Here is a 24491-nt window from a genome sequence, read left to right as displayed (position 1 = left end):
AGCCTCAATCTGTTTGTCTAGTGATATATCTATTTACTTCAATGATTTGATTCTTAAAGTTTATAACTTTCTCCACAGAGGGCCCTCCTCACTTTTTATTATATTTAACCATTTATATTTCATATTTTTAGGCTTCTGCAATGACATTAAAACTTTTTTTTTATTTGTTACTGGTATATAGAAATATAATTAATTTTAAATGCTCATTAATTCTAACAACTCATATGTAGGACTTTTTCATACAAAATTGTAATGACTACAAATAATGACTTTTTATTTCTCCTTCCCAATCATTATTCCTTCCTTGCTTCCTTTTCTTCTCCCTCTTTCTCTCTCTTTTTCCTTATAGCACTGGCTAGACTATCCAGTACAATGCTAAGTAGAAGATGTATTTCATACATCCTTGTCTGTTCCTAATTTCAAAGGAAAACTTTTTAACATTTCAGAATTAAGAGCTGGGTGCAGTGGTGCATGCCTGTAATCCCATCTACTTGGGAGGGCTGAGGCAGGAGAACTGTTTGAGCCCAGGAGCTCAAGAACAGCCTTGGCAACATAGCAAAACCCTGTCTCTAAAAAAAAAAAAAAGAAAGAAAGAAAGAAAAAAGAAATTAATTAATATTTTACACTTCACAATTAGGATATTCATGGTAAACCTTATTGCAGAAACCTTTTATCAGGTTAAAGGCATTCTTCTACTTTCAGTTTTTATCATGAATGGACTTTGAAATTCATCAAATGCTTTTCCTATAAGTATTGAGTTGATCATATGAATTTTGTTCTCTAATATATTAATGTGGTAAACACCATTGATTAGTTTCTAATATTAAATAAATTTCAGATCTTTTCCCTTTACAGCCTCCATGAATTTTAATCTCTCATATTTCCCACCTCTTTGTCTCTCTGAGCTTTAATATTGATAACTTTTTCTGAGTTATCATCCATTTCATGAATTTTTTTGTAGCTGTGCATGACAGGTTGTTAAAACTATCCAGGTGATTTATTATTCACCTATTTCACTTTTTATTTGTAGATGTCCTAGGTATTCTTCAATTTTATGTCAGTTTTAATACAATGTCTAGTTTTTATCAATATTTTAAGCTTGTCTTCTATTTCTTTAAAAATAGTAAGTGTGGTTATTTTATTATTTATGCCTGATAATTCTAGTATTTGAAGCCTTGTGCAGAAGTCTGCTTCTGCTGCCAATTGTTTCTGCTGATTCTCACTCATGGTCCCTTTTAACCATGTGTTTTGGTTTTCACTGAGCTACTTATTTACCTTGAAAAATAATTTATGAGAATCCTCTCAAGCCCAAGATGAGGGTAAACAAAGAGTATTAAATTTTATTTTACTCTAAGTTAATACATTAATCTGTACTGTTTAAGGGCTGCTGGCAAAAACACAAGATGGTTGGGTCAGAAACAAAGAACTTCATTACTTACTTCATTAGCAAGCAGCAGGGCAGCAGCATCTTTGTCTCAGTTCCTCTAATCCCCAAGTCCCACAATAAGCCCAGATGACACTTCACAGATAGTGGGTTGAATTAGAGAGGGGGAACATTGCATGTGGGGAATTCACTGGTTTGTAGCAAGCAGTTAGGAAGCCTACTCTTTGGGGCAGAGAGGGGACATTATCTCATCATATCAGTCAATTTTATGTTGCTGTAAAAGAACACCTGATATTGGATAATTTATAAAGAAAAGAGGTTTATTTAGCTCATAGTTCTGCAGGCTGGGAAGATCAAGGGTACTGGCTTCCTGCAAGGGCTTTCATGCTACATCACAACATGGCAGAGAAGGTCAAAGGTAAAGCAGACACATGTAAACAGGGAGAAACCTGAGGGGCGTCCTCACTTTAAAACAATCCACTCTTGCAGGAACTAATCAATGCCTGTGAGAATTAATCCAGTCTTGTGACAGCCAGAACTCATTCACTCACTGCCATGAGAACAGCACCAATTCATTCATGAGGGATTCGCCCCATAGCCCAACCACCTCCCACTAGGCCTCACCTCCCAATACCGCCACACTGGGGATCAAATTTCAACATGAGCCTTGGTGGGAACAGACAAATCATATCTAAACCATAGCACTCATCTTTTAAGGTACTGGCTGCATAGACAGCTCTGAGAAATGACCCATAGAAAAAAGTGGTCAGGGACTTGCCATCTTGGCATATCCAGCAAGAAGTGTAGAAGACTACAAGAGGTGCAAGGAGGCTGTCTCTTTCAACAAGTTCCGCTGAGAGAATACAGACACTGGGAGTCATGGACCATGTCAAACCAATCTTTTAGCTTACGGTTTTTCTGGCGCTCCCAAGTCATTTGAATTCAAGCTACACGTCCAAATGAATACCAGTTAACGGTTTGCAAATTCTCAAGGACTTTAAAAAATATACGTCATGGCTGCTCTGCCTATGGAGTGGCCCTTCTTTATTCCTTTACTTTATTTTTACTTATTTATATATTATTATACATATATACATCTCTGCATCTATCAAAGTGACTGTAAGTGTTCAATATATGTCTATATAACTATACCAAGTTCAGACAAAGGAACTAAATTTATTTTCAGTTAATGCATTTTGTACTCTGACCTTGTTATAAGCATTATTTATATTCCATTTTTGTCATACAGCAAATGTATTTTAGTACATTTCATACATGTAGTTGCAAATATTTTGAGTTTCAAGAGTCAAGCAGTGAACACATTTCTACAGAAAAGGCCCAAGTGATAATTTGTGTAACAGCTTGCTGAATGAAAACACTAATACCTAGCACCTTTGAACATACTATGAGCAGTATGGCCCTGACCATGACAAAGCCCTATGATTTTTCTTTTGACATGTTTATCAGCCCCATCAGACTGGTATATCTCAAGGGCAGGGATTTCCGATCTAAGCTGTTGTCTTTAGGTCCTCAATGCCCACCACATGCCTGTAAAATCCACAACTATGGAGACCCAATAAGTTCATCTCTGTGCTTTGGTGTAGTCCATGTTCATACAGCGATAAAAACTTTGTTTATTTTAAGAATTACATATTCATTGTAATGTAAATTAAAAAAAAATATATGGCCAGGTTATGCTTTGAATGATAGTATTCCCTCCAAAATTCATGTTGAAACTTAATCTCCAGTACAACAGTATTAAGAGGGGTAGCCTTGGGAGGTGATAAAGTCACGACAGCAGAGCCCTTAGCACCTTTACTAAAGGGCTCAAGGTTGAAGGGAGCACTCTCTTGCCCTTCCATCCTTTCTTCCATGTGAGGACACTGCATTTATCCCTCCAGAGGATGCAACAATAAGGCATCGTCTTGAAAGCAAACAACAGCCTTCGCAGACAGCAATACTGCTGGCACCTTATCTTGGGCTTCCCAACTGCCAGAACTATGAGAAATAAATTTCTATTGTTTGTAAATTACCCAGTCTGTGGTATTTTGTTACAGCAGCACAAAAAGACTAAAAGAGGCTGTTATATCAAGCCCATAATTTTACAGATACACTGCTAAGAATCAGGCTACTCCTATTAAAAAGCAAGTCTATTTAAAGAGAAGAAAATATTCAAAGTATCTATTGAGTGGTTATATGCCCAGGGTACTTTTGTTCTGTATTAACTTTGCAATAATCCTTTGAAGTAAGTGATACTATTTTTTATCACCAACTAATAGACAAAGATTCTGAAATGCAGGTAAGTTAGGCAATTTGCCTAGGGTTCACAGTTAATAAGTGGTAGAACCAGCATTTGGATCCAGGTATACTGTCTTCAGAGCCTATCCTTATCATTATACATCCCTAAATAATGGATCAGCATAGAGGTAGGTATTTAGACAGGAAGTATAAAAATGACAAGTTTTAAACATAATTCCTTGTCTCCCAAGAAAACCAGATAGGAAAATAAACCCTACACTAATGCAACAATCCTAAATATTTGATTTTACCTGTCAGAAAAGTAGCCAAAAGTCACCGATCCCAGTAGGACTCCAAACATAAATAGGGGCTGGATCAGCATTGCGAGCCATTTTCGGTCACAGACCAGATTCCACTGGGTCACTGCAGTGCTTTTCCACGTGTTCTGGTCATATATGTAGCCATCCACACAAGGAAACTCTTTCTTACTGCCAGTGTATTCATAGTCCAAACTTGATGTGTTCTCCCTCTTGTTCCTGCTACACCTTGAGAGCTCCCAGATCTCACCATTCTGCAACTGCACCATAACATAATCTTTCTGGCCTAAAGACAACAGGGCCCCAGTGTCCTCCAAACTCCAATTAGAGTGATTGTGGAAAACAACCAGACTCACATTGCCTGGGGGCCTGCAGACATGACGAGGGGTGACTCCCATGAACACAGAAGCCAAGTAGTGAATACCACAAGAGATGTTCTGGAAGGCACATATGAAATAGAGGACTCTCTGGAATCTGCAAGAGAAGAAAAACTAATTATTATATCTGGTCTATAGGCTGAAAAGGAACATAAGCAAATTCAAAGGGTCTCCACCATGTTTATCTTAACATATATGCAAATGGATAAATATAGAAATAATTATAGATATATTTATATCTATGAGTTAGTATATATACATATATTACCTAGCTCCATCTACTGAGAAGGCCTAGAAGCAATGACATCACAATAGCAACAAGCACACCCATTGTCCAGATCTTAGTTTCTAAATACCATTCTCCAGTAAGAGGAGCCAGAAAAAGTGGCTGATTCTAAAGCCAGGACAAGAAGAATACCAAATAAGCCTGGAATATCTTATAATACCAGAAAGTAAGGAAATACTCAAAAAAACAAAAGGATAAGGGCATATGAAAGGGCCCCAGGTAGCAACCTGAAAAAGTTTCCAATGGTCAGTTGGAAGCTGAAACAATTTGAGCAACAAAATAAATGGCATAGTATATCCCAAACCATGAAATAAATATACATGAATCCATACTGTGTGGTTAATTTTTTGTGTTAACTTGACTGGGTTAAGGGAAGCCCAGATAGCTGGCAAAACATTATTTCTAGGTGTGTCTGCGAGAGTATCTCTGGAAGAGATTAGCAGACTAGTAGACTGAGTAGAGAATATCACCCTCACGAATTGAGGTGGGCATCCTCCAATCACTTGAGGGCTTCAATAGAACAAAAAGGTGAAGGAAGAGCAAATTTGTTCTCTGCTTGAGCTGGGACATCCATATTCTCCAGCTCTCAAACATCAAAGCTCCTGGTTCTTGGACTTTTGGAATTAGACCAAGGCTTACACCAGGCCTTCAGTCTGGGACTGAATTACACCACTAGGTTTCCTAGTTCTCCAGCTTGCAGACAGCAGGTCATGAGACTTCTTAGCCTTTATAACCATGTGAGCCAATTCCTGTAATAAATCTCATATATATGTACGTATGTGTGGTGTTTGTGTGTGTGTGTGTGTGTGTGTGTGTATCCTATTGGTTCTCTTCCTCTGGAGAAGCCTGACAAATACAATACACCATACTCATATAAATAAATGAATGAAAAAATAAAAAGGGGGAGAGGAGACCAATCTTTCTTACATTAGAATTCAATTACTATCTATAGACATTCCTTCTTTCCAGGAAGTAGAGTTTAATTCCCTCAATTTACTCCTAGAGCGTGGGCTAGGCTTAGTGACTTGTTTCTAAAAAACAAAGCAGGAAAAGAGGAAAAATAGGAAAAATAGTAACTTTACAGTGGGGGAACCTAGAAACTTGGCAAACACTAATGTCACTAAGTGTTGAAGGTTAACATCCCCAGTGACGTCATGTGGATATGCTGTATCCCTCCTGTGATCTGATGAGAAGGGCACTTCATCTCTGTTGTTTTCTTTCCAAAAACCATAACCCTAGTTTAATAATTTAAAAAAGACCCCAGATTGGGGGTCATCTATAGGTTACCTGGCCAATATACCTACAGACTGTCAAGGTCATAAAAAATAAAGAAAGATTGAGAAACTGCTGTAGACAATTAAATGTAGTGTGATGCTCTGGGACTGGATCCTGGAACAGGAAGAGGACACTTGGAAAAACTGGTGAAATTCAAATGAAGTATATAGTTAGTTAATAGTAATGTATTAATATTAGTTTCTTAGTTTTGACAAATATGTTATGGTAATGTAAGATGTTAACAATAGGGGAAACTGGGTGAGGGTCATATGGGGATGCTGTACTATCTGTGTAACTTTTCCATAAATCTAAAATGATCAAAAAATAAAAAGTTTATTTAAAATTTTTAAAAATACAGTCTCCAAATTTATAGACTCAAACCTACAGCGACATATTTTCTGAAATAAAAAATTGCCTCATAAGGACAATTATGCCCACAGGACAACAGGATAGAACAGATAAAATTTGGATTACCTCACAAAATTCCAACCCCTGAAATTAAGAAGCATAGCAGACCTTTGAACAGGTAACTTAATTATTTAGCTTGAAAACGGAATCAGTTCAGGCAATCACCAACATTCCTATAAAACCATTAAAATAGAAGGCAAGAGATAGGTCCTGTCAGATCAAACTGAGGTCAAATTGCACCACTGACACATGCAATCCCCATCACCCTTCTTCCTTTGCAGACCTGCCAACCCCACTGCATCCTGATGCTCCCTCTCACTGGAAGATGCTTCTGACCATCCCTCAGCTCAGCAGTTCCCACACTTTTTGGTCTCAGGAGCCTCTATATTTTTACAAATTTTGAAGATTCCAAAATGCCTTTCTTTATGTGGATCATATTTATCTCCATTTATGTATTAGAAATTAAAATGGAGAAGGAGAGGAGGAAAAAGAGCCAGGGTCTTCCAGGGAGCCCAAAGTTAGAAGCTGGGGCAGAGAAAAGGAAAACAGAAAGAATCTGGCACAGACTGACCCCTGAGGAGCCTGGAGTCTTAGAGAAAGGGTAGATAGGTGTGCATCCCTTCTCACCTCACCCCCATAACAAACTGCTGAATACCAAATTGTGGGAGAGCCCCCTCTGCCTTCGTGACCCTTGGCTATGCTGTCAGTGGTAATTCGGGAACTTCCTGAGAATAGAATACCAGGTGACCAACTCAGGCAGGTGTGCTGGCACTCCCCTCAGGCCTGAACTGAGATGGTGGGCACCATACTGGTTGTGCACCTGTTCTGAGCCACTGCCCTGCCCAAGCAACCTCAGCCTTTGTGATGTTGTAGCACCAGATACCCCAGAAACATACCCCACAATCACTCTGACTTTGGCAACCATGGGGGACTGGCAGGACCCTGGGGAGCTGCAGGAACCCCAGAAATTTAGCCCTCAGTGCAAGTTGCTTATAGGGGAGCAGGGAGCACAGGCCACCAAAGTGCTCCTTGGGACAAAGGAAATGCAGGCACAGCACCAATTTCTGAAAGGGGCAGTAGTAGTAGCTAGGAAGGGACATGGAGAGGGGACTATTTCCTACTCCACCCATTCACTGTTGCAGATGCAGCAGAAGCCTTCCCTGCTGGGAGCTGGCACTCATGCAATTGAAGAAAGGCTTTCTAGCACTTTTCACAGTGGCTGCATCCCCACTGAAAGTAAGGTGTACTGCCTCGTCTTTCAGAAAAAGCAGGGCCCATCTCCTGCTCCCTACACAAAGTAGCAATGTCCCTGCAATAGAGGACAGACAAGTCACAGAGCTGACTGTTCTGGACTGGGGAAAGAGGCTCTGACCCAAGGCCATTTTGGTGGTAGCCACAATGGAAACATTCTCACAGACCTCAGGAGTGGCCAGGAGCCAAAGGACAGTGTTTATATGAACTGAGGGTTACAAGTGCTGCGAAAGGGACATGATAGGTAGTGGATCATGTTTCTGCCTGTCCAGGATGAGGAACTGGTGCAGCCCCCTGCTGGCCCCTACCCCTGAGACTTCAGCACACCCGTCAAGGCAGGGGTTTCCACTCACCATCAGATGACCTGAGGGTGAGCTAGCTCTTCTTACCCTTAAGCGACACTTACTGGACTAGAGACTGAACTGCATCATCAAACAAAAAACCTGCTGTCAGAAGAGTGCAGTGCTAGTATATGAGATAAGCTTCTTGAGACCTCCACACTCCTAGCCCTACAGAAAATACTGTGTCAGCTCATACACCCTATACATCACTACAACAAGCAGTATCTGGGAAAGCAACCACACAAATGATATCCATAACCAAAGAACCCATAGAGACCCTTGGTCCCCTGAAAGCCCCCAGAAACAAAGCCAAACAATCATATACAATATATATTACAGCCACACCCTCAAGGGAAAAAAGAATACAGACTTTAAAAGTCTCATTCAAATGTTGGCAAATTAAAAAATAGGAAGCAACAGCTCAGTATTTGTCCATTTTCACACTGCTGATAAAGACATATCAAGACTGGGCAATTTACGAAAGAAAGAGGTTTATTTGACTTACAGTTCCACAAGGCTGGGGAGGTCTCACAATCATGGCAGAAGGCAAGGAGGAGCAAGTCACATCTTATGTGGATGACAGCAGGCAAAGAGAGAGCTTGTGCAGAGAAACTTCCATTTTTAAAAATATCAGATCTTGTGAGACACATTTACTATCATGAGAACAGCATGGGAAATACCTGCCCCCATGATTCAGTCATCTCCCATCATGTGCCTCCCACAACACGTGGGAATTATGGGAGTTAAAAGATGAGATTTAGGTGGGACACAGAACCAAACTATATCAAGCTCCTTCAGATGAGAAGGAATCAGCATAAAAACTCTGGCTATCCAAAAAGACAAAGTGTTTTGACACCTCCAAAGGATCACACTAGCTCTCTAGCAATGGATCCCGACTAAAATGAAAATTCTGAAATGACAGATAAAGGATTCAAAATATGGATTGTAAGAAAGCTCACTGAGATGCAAAAGAAAGTTGAAAATCAACCCCCAAAAACTTAGGATATGAAAGATAAAATAGATATATTAAACTTTAACTATAGTAAAAGACTAGACCAAGCAGAAAAGAGAATTTCAGAGCTTGAAGACCACTCTTTCTATTTAAACAAGTAAAACAAAAATACAGAAAAAAGAATTCTTTTAATGAACAAAGTCTTTGAGAAATATGCAATTATGTAAAGGGACCAAATGTATGACTTATATGTAATCCTGAGAGAGAAGAAGAAAAAGTAAGCAATTATATTTAAGAGAATAATTCAGGAAAATTTCCCTGATCTTGCTATAGAGGTAGACATTCAGATGCAAGAAATTCAGAGAATATCTGGGAGATACTATAAAAGATGAATGTCACCAAGGCATATAGTCATCATACTATCCAAGTTTAATGCTAAAGAAAAAAATCTCAAAGGCATCTGGAGGGAAGTGTCAGATCACCCATAAAAGAAATCCTACCAGACTAATGAGACTTCTCAGTGGAAATCTTACAAGCCAGAACAGATTGGGGGCCTAGGGGCCTATTTTAGCTTTCTTAAAGAAAAAAAAAAAAAGCCTGCCAAGAATGTTTTATCCTGCCAAATAAGCCTCATAAAGGAAGGAGAAATAAAGTATTTCCCAGACAAGCAAACTCTAAGGGAATTAATCACCACTTGACCAGTTCTATAAGAAATGCTTAAAGAAGTTATAACCATGGAAATGAAAGGACACTACTTGCCACCATAAAATCACATATAAGTACAAAGTTCACAGATCCCATAAAGCAATTACACAATTGAGACTACAAGGTAACTAGCTAACAAAACTCTGACAGGAACAAAACCTCACATATTATTATTAACCTTAAATGTAAACAGCCTCAATGTTCCACTTAGAGGATATAGTTTAGCAAAATGGATTTTTTTTTTAAAAAAAGACCCAACAATCTGCTACCTACAAGAGACCACCTAACATGTAAAGATACCCATAGCCTAAAGTAAAGGGGTGTAAAAAGATATGCCATGCAAATGGAAAAGAAGGAGCAGGAGTTGCTCTTTTTATATGAGATAAAACAGTCTCTAAAGTAACAACAGTTCAAAAGACAAAGAATAGCATTATCTAATGATACAGGGTCTAATTCAACAAAAGGATTTAACTATCCTAAATATATATGCACCCAGTATCAGAGCACCCAGATTTATAAAACAAATACTACTAGACTTACAAAAAGAGATAGACAGTCATATAAAAGAGTCATATAAAAGGAACTTCAATACCATATTGACACGAATAAGCTGTCAATGATGACAGATCATTGAGCTTGATCTGTTGCTTTGATTATGCAAACTTGACCAAATGGACTAAGAGACACCTACAGAACATTCCATCCAACAACCACAGAATATACATTTTTCTCATCTGTGCATAAAACATTCTCTAAACTTCACCATATGCTTGCCCACAAAGCAAGTCTCAATAAATGCAGAAAAAAAAAAAAAAAAAAAAAAAAAAAAAAAAAAAAAAAAAAAGAAAAGAAAAGAAAAAGGTCAAAATCATATTAGGATCTTCCTGGACCACAGTGGAATAAAATTAGAAATCAATACCAAGAGGAACTCTCAAAACCACAGAAGTACATGGAAATTAAACAACTCACTCCTGAATGACTTTTGGGTTAACCATAAAATTAAGGCAGAAATTAAAAAGATGTTTTGAAATTAATGAAAACAGACACAACAAACCAAAACCTCTGGGATACAGCAAAAGCAGTGCTAAGAGGAAAGCTTATAGCATTAATTGCTTAAATCAAAAAGACAGATCTCAAATTAACAATCTAATGCCACACCTCAAGGAACTAGAAAATCAAGAACCAACCAAACACGAAACTAGCAGAAGAAAAGAATAATAACAAAGATCAGAGCAGATTTGATCTCAGTTAAATTGAAACAAAAAAATCATACAAAGGATCAACAAAACACAAAGTTGGTTCTCTGAAAAGATAGAACTGTTAGATGGCTAGCTAGATTAACAAAGAAAAAGAGAAGATTCAGATAAGCACAATCAGAAATGATAAAAGAAACATTACAACTGATAACACAGAAACACAAAGGATCATCAGAGACTGCTATGAACATCTCTAAGTGCACACACTAGAAAACCCAGAGTACATGAATAAATTCCTGGAAGCATACAACCCCTCAAGAGAAATAGAAATTCTGAACAGACCAATAACGAGTAATGAAACTGAATCAGTAACAAAAAAAATATAACAACTACTACAAGAAAAGAGCCCAGGACCAGATGGATTCACAGCTGAATTTTATCAGATGTACAAAGAAGAGATGAAACCAATGTTATTGAAACCACTCCAGAAAATTAAGGAAGAGGAATTCCTCCATAAATCATTCTATGAAACCAGTATCATAATGATACCAAAATCTGATAAGAACACAACAAAAAGAAGAAAACTACAGGCCAATATCTCTGATGAACATAGATACAAAATCCTCAACAAAATACTAACAAACTGAATCCAACAGCACATCAAAAAGATAATCCATCACAATCAGGTGGGTTTTATTTTAGGGATGCCAAGATGGTTCAACATATGCAAGTCAATAAATGTGATTCACCACATAAACAAAATTAAAAACAAAAGACATAAGGTCATCTCAATAGATGCAGAAACAGCATTTGATAAAATCCAACATCACTTCATGATAAAAAACAAAAAAACTCAACAAACTAGGCATCAAAGGAACATACCTCCAAATAATAACAGCCGTATATAACAAACCCATAGCCAACATCATACTGAATGGGGAAAAGTAAAATGCATTCCTCTTAAGAACTAGAACAAGAGAAGGATTTCGCTCTCACAGCTCCTAAATAGCATAGCACTAGAAATCCTAAACATAGCAATTAGGTAAGAGAAAGAAACAAAAGGTATCTAAATTAAAAAAAAAAAGTGAAATTATCTCTGTTCCCTGATAACATGATCTTATATCTAGAAAAATCCTAAAGATTCCTCCAAAAGACTCCTAGACTTGATAAACAACTTCAGTAAAGTTTCAACAAACAAAATTAATGTACAAAAATCAGTTGCATTTCTACACAACACTCAAGCTGCAAACTAAATCAAAAAGTCAATCCCATTTATTATAGCCACACAAACACACAAAATACCTAGGAATACACTTAATCAAAGAGGTGAAAGACCTCTAAAAGGAGAACTACAAAACACTAACGAAAGAAATCAGAAGTGACACAAAAAATGGAAAAACATCCCATGCTCATGGATTAGAAGAATCGATATCATTTAAATGACCATACTGCCCAAGGCAATCTACAAATTCAATGCAATTCCTATAGAATCAGCATTGTTTTTAACAGAATTAGAAAAAACTATTCTAAAATTCACGTGGAACCACAAAAGAGCCCAAATAGCCAAAGCAATCCTAAGCAAAAAGAGCAAGGCCAGAGGCATCACATTACCTGACTTCAAACTATACTACAAGGCTATAGTAACCAAACCAGCATGGAACTGGTTCACAAATAGACGCACAGGCAGATGAAACAAAATAGAGAATCCATAAATAGAGCCACATACCTATAAGCAACTGACCATCAACACAATCAACAAAAATAAGCAATGGGAGAAGGACTCCCTATTCAATAAATGGTGCTAGGAAAACTGGCTAGCTACATGCAGAAGAATGAAACTGGATACCTATCTCTCACCATATACAAAAATTAACTAAGGTTGAATTAAAGGCCTAAATGTAAGACCTGACACTCTAAAAGCACTAGAAGAAAACCTAGGAAAAACTCTTCTGGACATTAGCCTAGGCAAAGAATTTATGACCAAGTCCTCAAAGGCAAATGCAACAAAACCAAAATAGACAAATGGGAATTAGTTCAACTAAAAAGCTTCTGCACAGCAAAAGAAACAATCGATAGAGTACATAACCTACAGAATGGGAAAAATATTTGCAAACCAAACTATGCATCCAACAAAGAGCTAATATCCAGAATCCATAAGGAACTCAAACAAATTAATACAAAAAAAATAATAACCCCATTAAAAAGTGGGCAAAGGACATAAACAGACATTTTCCAAAAGAAGACATACAAGCAGCCAACAAACAGGAAAAAATTGCTCAGTATCACTAATCATGAGAGAAATGCAAATTAAAGCCACAATGAGATACCATTTGATACAGCAATCCCACTACTGGTTATTTACCCAAAGGAAAAGAAATCATTATATCAAAAAGATCCCTGCCCTTGTCTGTTTATCACAGCATTATTCACAATTGCAAAGTCAAAGAATCAACCTAAGTATCCATCAATGGTTAACTGGATAAAGAAAATGTGGCATATACACACCATGGAACACTATGCAGCCATAAAAAAGAATGAAATCACATCCTTTGCAGTAACATGGATGGAGCTGGAAACGATTATCCTAAGTGAAATAACTCAGAAACAGAAAACTAAATATCACATGTTCTCACTTATAAGTGGGAGCTAAACCATAGGTACACATAGACATAAAGATGGAAATGATAGATATTGGGGACTCCAAAAGAAGAAAGAGAGGGAATAGGGATGAGGGTTGAAAAATTACCTATTGGGTACAATGTTCACTATTTGGATGATGGGTTCACTAGAAGCCCAGACCACACCATTACACAATATACCCATTTAACAAACCCACACAGGTACCCTTGAATCTAAAATGAAATAAAATAACAGAAATAAAAATAAATGCAATTCCTAAGGCAAAAGAAAAAGGGTTGGAAATGGAGAAATGTTTAAATGCTCAGTAATCCATTAAATTTAATAAATTCATCAGATATTAACATTAAATAACATATAGTTATAGTGTTCCAAACAAAATGAAACAAAATTAGCAAGAAGAGCGGCACTGTTCCACAGTTAATACTTGCATTAATAGAAGACAGCTGGTTTCTCATGTCTGTGTCTGCATTCAATCTGATGTGTTATTGCACAGCATCTAGTCTCTGGAAAACTCTGCTGTACTTTCACGAGAGAATGAGAGTTTTTTAAAAGACAGCTAATATCTTAGTATTGCTAGGAAAAAGATTTGCCCTTGCAGACTTCAAAGACCTACAAGAACTCTCACGTTTTGAGACCTACTGGTCTAGCCTATTCCTCTCACACTCCTCTCTCTCCACGTGTTTTTTTTCCCCTCCAACCTAAATACCGATTTTCAGTCTCTTTATTCTTCACTGTCAGCTTCTCTCAGTCCTGTCTTTTTACTTGCTTCCCCTTTTCCCATGCTCACTCATTTATGCATTTTCTAGTCCCCGTTTTTCCTTCTCTTCTATGAACACAATATGCAGCTGAAGTACCGTTCTGTTATTTATGCTGATTTTTTTAAAGAACACCAGGTGAATGTTTTCTATTTCTCTACCAAACCAACAACAGAAGTCCTATAAAAAGTTGAGTTAAAGTCTCATCAGAGCAGAAACTGTGGTTCAGCCACTTTCGTATCTCCTATAGCACCCAGCACAGTGTGTAGTGCAGTGGCTACAGAATGCTAGAGAATACCTTGGGCTGCAAATGAACAGCGCTGAAATTTACTCATGCTCAGTACCCTGGTAAAGAGAGATGTTCAATAGGCCAGTGTATCCAAAAATTTAGCCCGGGCCTCCCATCAGTTAAATTTTTAAAAGTGTGTGTGTGCACAGATGTGCATGTCGACATATAAAGTGAACGTATCTACACACACATATTCATATAATGCCAAATTAACATATTATGTATATGTAAATATAAACTTCCATTTATACGTATTGACTTTTATATACACATTCATATATAAAATGGGTGTTTTTTTGGTGGCACTCCAAGGGATCATCTCTACCCTCCACTGGTGAACACACCCCACTTTGGAGACTATGGCAACCTAGTGACCTCTCCAAGTCCTCACAGATAACTGCCAGGCTGGCATGAACAGCCACCACTCCTCACTTATCACAGAACCTCATGTAGATAAATAATAGGTGAATGGAATTAATTTCAAGTCTTGTGGCTATCAGGACACCACAGGCTGGTCATGCTGGCCACAGTTTCAAAACTGAACTCTATCTGTGGCACTGGCCCTGGTAGCTAGCTAGTCCACAAAAGAAAAATACAAAGCAAAATGCAGGTGGGAAGTAAATAGTGTTCTTCTAGCTCCAGGATGAGAGAGAACACACTAATTCCTATTCTTAGGGTCTCTTTGGGATGAGCAGCCAAGAGAAGAGCTTGGAGCCCCAGTGCTTGATAGGCTAATGGGAGCTAGCTCTGTTTTTTCCAGGAAATATTAACATGTCCCTGCCAGCAGTAAAATGATCAGAAATCAGGCTGGGCATGGTGGTTCATGCCTGTAATCCCAGCACTTTGGGAGGCCAAGGCAGGTGGATCACCTGAGGTCAGGAGTTTGAGACAAGCCTGGCCAACATGGTGAAACCCTGTCTCCACTAAAAACACCAAAAACTAGCCAGGCATAGTGGCACGTGCCTATAGTCCCAGCTACTCAGGAGGCTGAGACAAGAGAATTGCTTGAATCTGGGAGGCAGAGGTTTCAGTGAGCCAAGATCGCACCATTGCACTCCAGCCTGGGTGAGCGAGCAAGGCTCTGTCTCAAAAAAGTAAAAATAAAAATAAAAAATAAAGAAAAAAAAAAAAAGAAATCAGCCTCAGTCCATCCTAGACAGAGGGGTTGGGCAGGAAGAGTAGGCTAAGAAGACAGGCTTGTGTTGCTCTTGCTCAAAAGACCCCACAGGCTAACATCTTGGCTTGAAGATGAGTGGTGCTGACCCTCACACCTCCAGGCCAGAATCCCTCATCCCCAGGCCCTGCACTGGTTGCCATGTCACCACAGAGCCTTGGGGTTGTTATATTGCCTGTGGCCTCAAGGGGGTGAGCACCTGGCATGGCTGATGTGTCACCTGCCCTTGGGAAGCAGGCTTGTCCATTCAGGAGGTGTTTCTTCCTTCCCTGGCATTTTCTCAGGAAGAATCTTCCAGTCAATAAAAACGGCTCTCTTAAGAGACTCCTTGACCCTACAGTGCAGTCCAGTCTGCTGCTATTGCACAGATTGTAGATGGGCCTCATCTTACACAGCAGAAGCCAATTCTCCCCTCTCCACTCTACTCTGTTCACACCTGCCTGTGCTGTACATAGCAGCTTATTCAGCATTGTCCTGGTCACTGTGCATATTCTATAATACTAACCTCTTAGGCCGGGCACAGTTATAAGCTCATGCTTATAATCCCAGCACTTTGGGAGGCTGAGGAGGGCGGATCACTTGAGGTCAGGATTTCAAGACCAGCCTGGCCAACATGGTGAAACCCCATCTCTGCTATAAATACAAAAATTAGCCAGACATGGTGGTGGACGACTGCAGTCCCAGCTACTCAGGAGGCTAACGCAGGAGAATCACGGGAACCTGGAAGCATAGGTTGCAGTGAGTCAAGATCACGCCACTGCACTCCAGCCTGGGCAACAGAGAGAGACCCTGTCTCGAAAATAAATAAATAAATACTAACACCTTACATTGGATCATACTTTAAAGCATGTTCACACTCATTATCTCATTTAATCATCTCAACATACATCAGAGTTTGTGAGTTAGCTGAACTGTACAAAAAAAATCTTTGCTTAGTGAATCGCTGATGTAAATAAAATGGAAAACTAATCTTGCCTAAGAAAACAGTTCATATGCACTAATTTTTTGTAAAATCAAGCACCTAGGTGTCTCTGCTTTGCTAAAAGACATTACACTAATGGGTGTTACTGTCTGCTTTCGATAATAATAAAACTTGACTTCCCTAAAAGTAACCAGTAGTCAACATCACAAAGATATCAACTATCCCAAAGTGAATTTATAAATTTCATTTTCAGCACTGTCTATAACCGAAAACATAGAAAACTGAAATGTCCATTGGTGGGAGACCGGTTAAAGAAATTATGGTGAAAGTATGATAAAAGTATAGATACTCCTAGGAGATCCCAGAGGGAAAGGGTAGCATGTAGTTTTTAACTAAAGGAGCATTCCTAGTCTGAGAATCACCCCATCCAGATCATTACAGTGTGGCTTGTCATGGACCACCATCTACCCACTAGACACCATGGCAATAACAGGCATGAAAAATCAGATCCTCTTGAAACTAAATTTTGTTGAGGGCCTAAGAAGCATTCTATAATAACAATCCCATATGAATATGACTGGAAACAGAACATAAATCATGTATGTATGACACACATATTTATATTCTTTGACTCCCATCCCTGAAATTTCAACTCAGCAAATGACAACACAGCCCTGCAAACAGCAGCATGTTTAATTTGCCTAAAGTTTACCTGAGGCATTTGGGTTTATTCCCTAACTAGTCTCACTACCTGGAGCAGCTCCACCACTGAAAAGCTCATGTTCTGACTATGACCTCCCACCCTCTTACTTCCCCCGTCCTTCCCACTGACCCCATTTCCAGCACCATTCAGACGTCCAGTCTTCAGATCCTACCAGCTTCTTCAGTTTGTTGCTACCTTTCTGGCCTCAGTTTTTTCTTCCTCAGCTAGCTGACCCCCACAGTCATCACCAGAACTATTCTCTTTCTCTTCCCCTCTCCTCTCTTTGTCTCTTTTTCTCTTCTGCACACACACATACACACACACACACACACACACACACCAACACAGCACCCACCCTGGCAGGCCTCTGAAGCTAGGATTTGTCTTTTCTGCCCCCCTCTTAGCAATTGTGATTCAGGAGGTCTACGGTGGGGTCAAAGCCTCCATAAGCTTAAGAAGCTTCCTAGGAGATGCTGATAGGGGTGAAAACATTGCCCCAGGATATCTACTTTTCTGGTTAAACTATGTACTGATATAAGGTTTGACATTCAAAATACTGGATAATTGTTGTGGAGCAACTGAAAAACCAATAAATAGCCTATGAGGGTGACATTTCTTATAACCACTTTGCAAAATTATCTGGCAGCTGACCACATGCACCACCTGTGACATCATCTCCTAGGTGTATACCCAGCGAAATGCACACACAAGTAGAGCCCCCACACCACAAAACAACGTTTCAGTCAGTGATGAACCACATATACAATAGTGGTCCCACAAGATTATAATTTTAATACCATATTTTTACTATACCCTTTCCATGTTTAGGTACACAAATACTTCCCATCATGTTACAATTGCCTACAGTATTCAGTACAATAACATGCTGTACAGGTTTGTAGTCTAGGAGCAGTGGGCACCATAGAGCCTAAGTGTGTAGCAGGCTGTACCATCTAGGTTTGTGTAAATATAGTCTGTGATGTTTGCAGAGCAACAAAATCACCTAATGATGAACTTCTCAGAAGTATCTCTGTCGTTAAGCGACACATAACCATACCCTAAAAGACAAATACGAGAAAGGCAACTCATAATAAGCCCAACCTGGAGACAGTCTAAACGTCTGTTGACAGTAAATGAATGAACCGTGAAATATTCGTGCCATTAAATACTAGGTAGCTATGAAAATCGACTAACTACTGTGACACACAATATGGGTGGATCTCACAAACACAGTGTGGAACAAAAGAAGCCAAAGGGCACGTGCTTTTTACCCCAGTTATGTAACATTTAGTACGGTTGATGTAAGGACAGTAGTGAGCTTGGAGACAGAGATGGAGTACAGCTTGGGAGAAGGCATAAGAGAAGATATTTGGGCGGGGGTAACATGGGTGTGTTTACTGTATGACAGCTCATCAGGTTGTAGATTATGGTGCACACTTTTCTGCATATATGCAATATATCAATTTAAAAGTTTTCTATCTACAGGGCCCAGGGAGAGGGAAAAGTATTCAGCAACGCCCCTGCTGAGGCACAGCTGGAACAGGTGCCAAGGCATGCCTAATCTGTCCACAAGGCACTGGCCAGCTGGACTGCAGCCCTGGATGGCCACCTGATCCATATTGACAAGTGGGCATTTTCCCTGAGCAACAGATTATCTACCCAACTTCCCACTGGATGTGTCTGCCTGGAATTCCCACAAGGAACTCAAGGTAAACCAATCTCAAACTGAGCTCGATATCTAGGCCTGCCCCACCTGGAGGGTGACTTTCTGAGTTTAGGGTACCATCACCCACACAAACTAGAAATCCTGGGCATGGGACATGGGGTGGGCTAGGAGGGGCATGTGGTCCCTTTCACTTCTTCATGCCTTAGGGCCAAGAGGTCCCATCAACTCCACCTGCTAAAACTGTCTGGTTCTCCCTGCCCACACTCCCCCTGTCCAGACCCTCTTTCTCTCTCACCTGGGCTCTTATCTAGGTCTTCACTGGCCCCCTTGCCCCACTTGCTGCCCCTCCAATCCACCCTCTGCACTGCAAAGTAATCTTCTGATACCCAAACTCTGCAGCATGACATACAAAAACACTCGTGGAGATGACTGTAAGCTTACCTCCTGCCTCTCTCACTCTCATATTTTATACCCCCAAAATAATTAACCACTAAGTGGCCCCCAATCAAGCCATGCTAGTTCACATAAACACACTTTCCATGTGCTAGAAAGGTCCTAAGCACTCCTTCAATTCAAATTTCCCTTTCCCTGTTGCAAGAATAACTTCTTGAAAAAGCAAACCCCATGTCCTTAGGTGTCTAGCATTCTAACATATCACTCTCTCCTTTACAAAGGTTCTTGGCCCTCAGAGGTATCATGCATGTACCCAACCTAGGGGTCCACCAGGACAACAGGCTTATAGATACGACATATGAATGGAAAAAGAATCACACAGGCCGGGCGCGGTGGCTCAAGCCTGTAATCCCAGCACTTTGGGAGGCCGAGACGGGCGGATCACGAGGTCAGGAGATCGAGACCATCCTGGCTAATACGGTGAAACCCCGTCTCTACTAAAACATACATAAAACCAGCCGGGCGACGAGGCGGGCGCCTGTAGTCCCAGCTACTCGGGAGGCTGAGACAGGAGAATGGCGTCAACCCGGGAGGCGGAGCTTGCAGTGAGCTGAGAGCCGGCCACTGCACTCCAGCCTGGGCGGCAGAGCAAGACTCCGTCTCAAAAAAAAAAAAAAAAAAAAAAGAATTACACAAACACGAAAACCCAGAGGCGAGGGAAAGCAAGGGCGGCCAGAAGCCCCAGGCAATGGGCCCATGCAATCTGGGTGACAGATGAAGAAAATTGCTTTCGGTCCTAGATTATATCATTCCGCATAACAGCATAACTGGTGGAGCCCATCGTGGTTAAGAGCATGGATTCTGGAGCCAGACTGCCAAGGTTTGATCTTGGCCCTGTTACTTACCACCAGGGACCATGAGCAAGATCCTTATCCTGTCTGTGCCTCAGTTTCCTCATTTGAACAATGGGTTTTGTGGGAATGAAATGAGTTAACACCTGGAAAGCACCGTATGGCACACCATAGCTGTATATAAATGGTAGATGTTATGATGCTCATATGCTGACGTCCAAAAAGAGCCAGAAAACTACATATTGAAAAAAAAAAAAAAAAAAGACAAAACCCTACCTCTGTCCATCCATGAAGGTCTGCCACAGGCTCCACATTCCAACTCTAAACTTTTAAACCATCTCTCCTCTTATCCCAGGACAACTAACTCAGGGATTCAGGTTCAGGTCCTCCCAACACAGATGCCTAAATCTCAGTCTCCTCAATTTCTTTTCATATGGAGCTTCAGCTGTGAAGTTTATGGAACTATGATATGGTTTCAGGAGATATCCTGGAATAGTATTTTAGTTCTTCTCAGGTATCCTGTTTCCCCCTTTTATTTATTAATTTATTTATTTATTTATTTATTTATTTGAAAAGGAGTCTCGCTCTGTTGCCCAGGCTGGAGTGTAGTGGCGCGATCCATTTCTTCGCTTACCACATGGAGCAATCATTCTGTCTTCATCTCAGAGTGGGGTCACATCGCCATTATATTCTATTTATACTAGCCATCAGACTGCGTTACCATATGTAAGCTTGGGGCTATCAGTGGTCAACCTCATCTCACTCTTAAGACGCCAATAGGTGAAACAGTTAAGTCTAGTATTTGTGATATTTGTAGGTAGATGAACAGTATTTTTGAAAGGGGATTTTCACCGTGTTAGCGCATGGGTGAGTGAGGCCAATCTTCCTTTGTATCCAAGAATCCTGTGGTGAAGTCTGAACCCATCCTTGGGCCTCGATGGTTTAAGGATGAATGCCAAAGTAGACGATGGTGAATAGGAATTGATTATAGGAAGATTATAGATAATTGGATGGGAGTTACATGGGTTTATAATGTGGATTGAAATATGTGATGATTGAAGGAGTGGAATTAGAGATAATGATAATGGTAATGATAAATAATTGTGTGAATTTATGAATGAAAAGTAATGGGTTATGGAATGGATTGGGGAAATAAACGTACGACAAATGATAAGTATAATTTATCATTGATCATTTATCCAAAAATAAGGAAGACTATCCGCGACAGGCGTGAGCCACCCGCACCTGGCCTGTTTGTTTTCCCCTTTTCAAGGTGACTAGAATAGTGCTTCCTTATTTGAGAAATGATCAATGAGAAATGAGAGGTAATCAGGGTTGTCTACTTTAGGGGTCCCCAAGCCCCAGGCCATAGACCAGTACTGGTCCATGCAGAAATTGGGCCACACAGTAGGAGGTGAGCAGTGACCAGGGAGCATTATCTCCTAAGTTCCACCTCCTGTCAGATCAGCCACAGCATTAGATTCTCACAGGAGTGTGAACCCCATTGTGAACTGCCCATGCAAGGGATCTAGGTTGAGAGCTCCTTGTGAGAATCTAATGCCTGATGATCTGAGGTGAAGCAGTTTCATCCTGAAACCATGCCCCCGATCCCACCACAGGTCTGTGGAAAAAATGTCTTCCACAAAACGGGTCCCTGGTGCTAAAAAGATTGGGAGCCACTACTCTACTTAACACTTTCACTAGGTTCCCTTAAAAAGAGGACTAAATAATCATCACAATAACTTTCTTTTCTGTTTATAAAGAATAGAGACCAATTAGAACAAATATCTGAGAAAAATGGGGTACTGTGTTACAGTCACACTGTTTTCACCTTCTACTGTATAAGCATTGGTTTGTCACCCTTTTCCCTCCTGTAAGCTGCTTTCACAAGTCAACCCTGACCACCAGTATGGGAACTCAGGTAGCAATAATAGCCATGACTTATTGAGAACTTACTGAATACTAAGACTTTTGCATACATTATGGTGGCCAGCTAAGAGCTGTCTCCTCAAACCCATTTGCCCCCTCTTCACCATAGTGAGCTGTCACCATGGATGAGCAGCTGCTCCAGGCACAGACAGGGAGCCCCATGCCATGGATGGCAGAGCTGCCCCACCTGCCAGGGCCCCTGAATGGCCTTGTGGCACAGATCCTGCTGTGGGCAGTTCAACTGGAGAGTTATAAACTTCCAGTTGAGGAATCTGTTTGATAGGGTACCTTAGTCAAACACCAGCTAATATAATTACCTCAGCTGATCCCTAAAAAACACAGGGGACCTAAGGTGTTAGTACCACCTACCTCATTGAGTTACTGTGAGGATGAGAAACTGCATGCGGAGTCCTCATATACACATTTTCATACTCCTATTTGAAAACATTTGTACTGCTATTATTAGCCCCATTTTACGGATAAGAAAGTGGTAAATAATATGCTCAAGACCATATAGTTAATGTGTGGTAGTGCCAGAATGGGAATTCAGACATCCAGCCTTAAAACTGATCTTTTAACCTCTGTGCTATTCTGCTTCCAAAAGGATGAAATGAGATCATACATAAAGAGCTTGGCCCAGCAGAGGGGCCATCACCTAACCATGCTCAGGAGTGCATCATGGTTGAGAGTGTGGGCTGTGGAGGTGATGGGCATCCAATGGCATCCAATTCTGCCCTGCTAGTATTAGATTTATGCTTAGGCAGAAACCTTGTTTTTCTCATCTGTGAAAAGAGGGTGATACTACCAACCTTATCAGGCTATAGTGAAGATTAAAGGAAGTAACACGTACCAACGGCTTATGACCAAGCCAGGCACAAGACAGCGTTCAATGATGCAATCAGAAGGAAGCAGCTGGGGCTTCTTGCCCCTTTCCCCTGTCCTAACAGCTCTTTTTTGCAGACACTGGGAATCAAAACCAAAACGCATACAACCTTCCACCTTGAAGTACAGCACTACATCATCTCTTCGCTAAGCCTAATTCCCATTTTCTGGATAGGAAACTGAGACACAAAGTACCTCCAGAATCATATCAGAGGTAAGTAGCAGGCCAGGATTCAGACGCAGCTCCAAACCTCCGGCCATCACGCTGCATGGCCCCTCACCCTGCTACCTCTCTTCTCAAAGCACTCTTGAGTTAGATAAAGGAGCTCGGTCCATAAATGAACGAACGGATGAATAATTTAAAAAATTTTAAATCCATTTGACAAATGAAAAGAGAGTGTACGGAGGTAAAACGTGGTTCCACCATGCGTTGGCTATGAGTCCTTGACCCCGCCAGCTTCAGTTTCCCAATCACTAAAATAGGGATTTGAACACCTCCTTTGCAGGTCCCGGTGAACAACAAATGAAGAACTGTGTGTAAGCTCTCGGTACAGTGTACCTGGCACATATTAGGTTTTAATAAACGGCAACTAACTCTAACGGTTGTCGCTGGGAAATACCTGCCAGGCACAGAGGGAGGCCCTACGGCGGCGCGGGGCAGAACGGGGCAGCAGCCGTCCAGGGAAGTGAGAAAAGGGATTAGCGGGATTAGAGAAACGGGCGGCCAGGCACAGGCACCCCCTAAGCGTGCGATCTGGCCCTGGGGGGCCTCCAGCATCGGCTGCCGCGGAGAGCACCCAGGTCCCACCTGCCCGGCAACAGGCGCACCCCGAGCGAGCCCGGCGCCTCTGATCACCATGCCAGGCCCCGCTGCCAGAGTCCTAGGGGACAAGCCCAGCTCGGGGATGATGTCTGGACGCCTGTGTCCGGACTGCGCGGGGAAAGGAGGGAGTGGAGATGTTTTCGGATCGCGAGCGTCGCGCGAGAACCCTGCCGCAACCGAAAGAAACAGACCCCTTGGCGTCGCCTCCCGCGTGGCGCCCCCTCCCCACCCCGCCCCCTACCTGCCGAAGTGCCCCACGTGTTCATAAATCCACTCGAAGTGGCGGGACCCCATGGTGCTGCCGTGCACCGGGCGCAGAGTTAGCCGAGCTCCGGGGGCTGCGGGTAGCACGCCCCGCCCCGAACCTCCCCGCCTGGCCTCCTGCGCTCCCCGCGCGTCCCAGTGCTCGGTACGAGCGCGAGGCTGTACTCTGTTCCTCCCTCCGTCGCTTGGCCCCTCCGTCCCCTCAAGTATCTTCGTCTTTTTCCCGCCGCCTCGGCCTCCTCCCCGGCGCGCTGTGGTCCCGGAGCCCGCGGTCGCATCGTGCCCGCGCCCCCAGCCCCGCTGCTCTCCCGCCCGCCCCGCTGCCAGCCTGGCTCTTGGCATCGTATCCGTGGGGTCGTCACGCTCGAGGGAAGCCCCGAGGCCTGGGAAAAGTTGTCACTGAGAGAGAGCCCAGGGTGGGGATGCAAGGTCCAGGTTCAGTCTGGGGGTCGCAAAAATATATGGCCTTC

The 24491-nt window shown here is 41.4% G+C and overlaps 1 protein-coding gene across 4 annotated transcripts in view; it reads right to left on the bottom strand.

Annotated features, from left to right (window-relative positions):
* SLC22A16 (solute carrier family 22 member 16) overlaps window positions 1–24112 on the bottom strand; it is a 58171-nt gene extending 34059 nt beyond the window's left edge. For 3 of the 4 annotated variants that reach the window (XR_001888705.1, XM_017889678.1, XM_017889682.1), the window contains exons 1-2: window positions 23555–23874; window positions 3934–4413 (exon numbers count right to left, since the gene is read on the bottom strand). Coding sequence is in view for 3 of the 4 variants with exons in the window: in XM_017889678.1 (XP_017745167.1) it covers window positions 3934–4413; window positions 23555–23793 (719 nt within the window). In the remaining variant the exon portion in view is untranslated. Of the gene's footprint in view, window positions 1–3933; window positions 4414–23554; window positions 23875–23998 lie in introns of those variants that run through there. The other variant, XM_017889679.1, reaches the window with a different exon arrangement.
* Window positions 24113–24491: the final 379 nt, after the last annotated feature.

The sequence above is a fragment of the Rhinopithecus bieti genome, unplaced genomic scaffold (genome assembly GCF_001698545.2).
Source record: "Rhinopithecus bieti isolate Rb0 unplaced genomic scaffold, ASM169854v2 scaffold_18548, whole genome shotgun sequence".
In the NCBI taxonomy this organism is placed as follows: Eukaryota; Metazoa; Chordata; class Mammalia; order Primates; family Cercopithecidae; genus Rhinopithecus; species Rhinopithecus bieti.
This window is presented reverse-complemented; position numbering and strand designations above follow the sequence as displayed.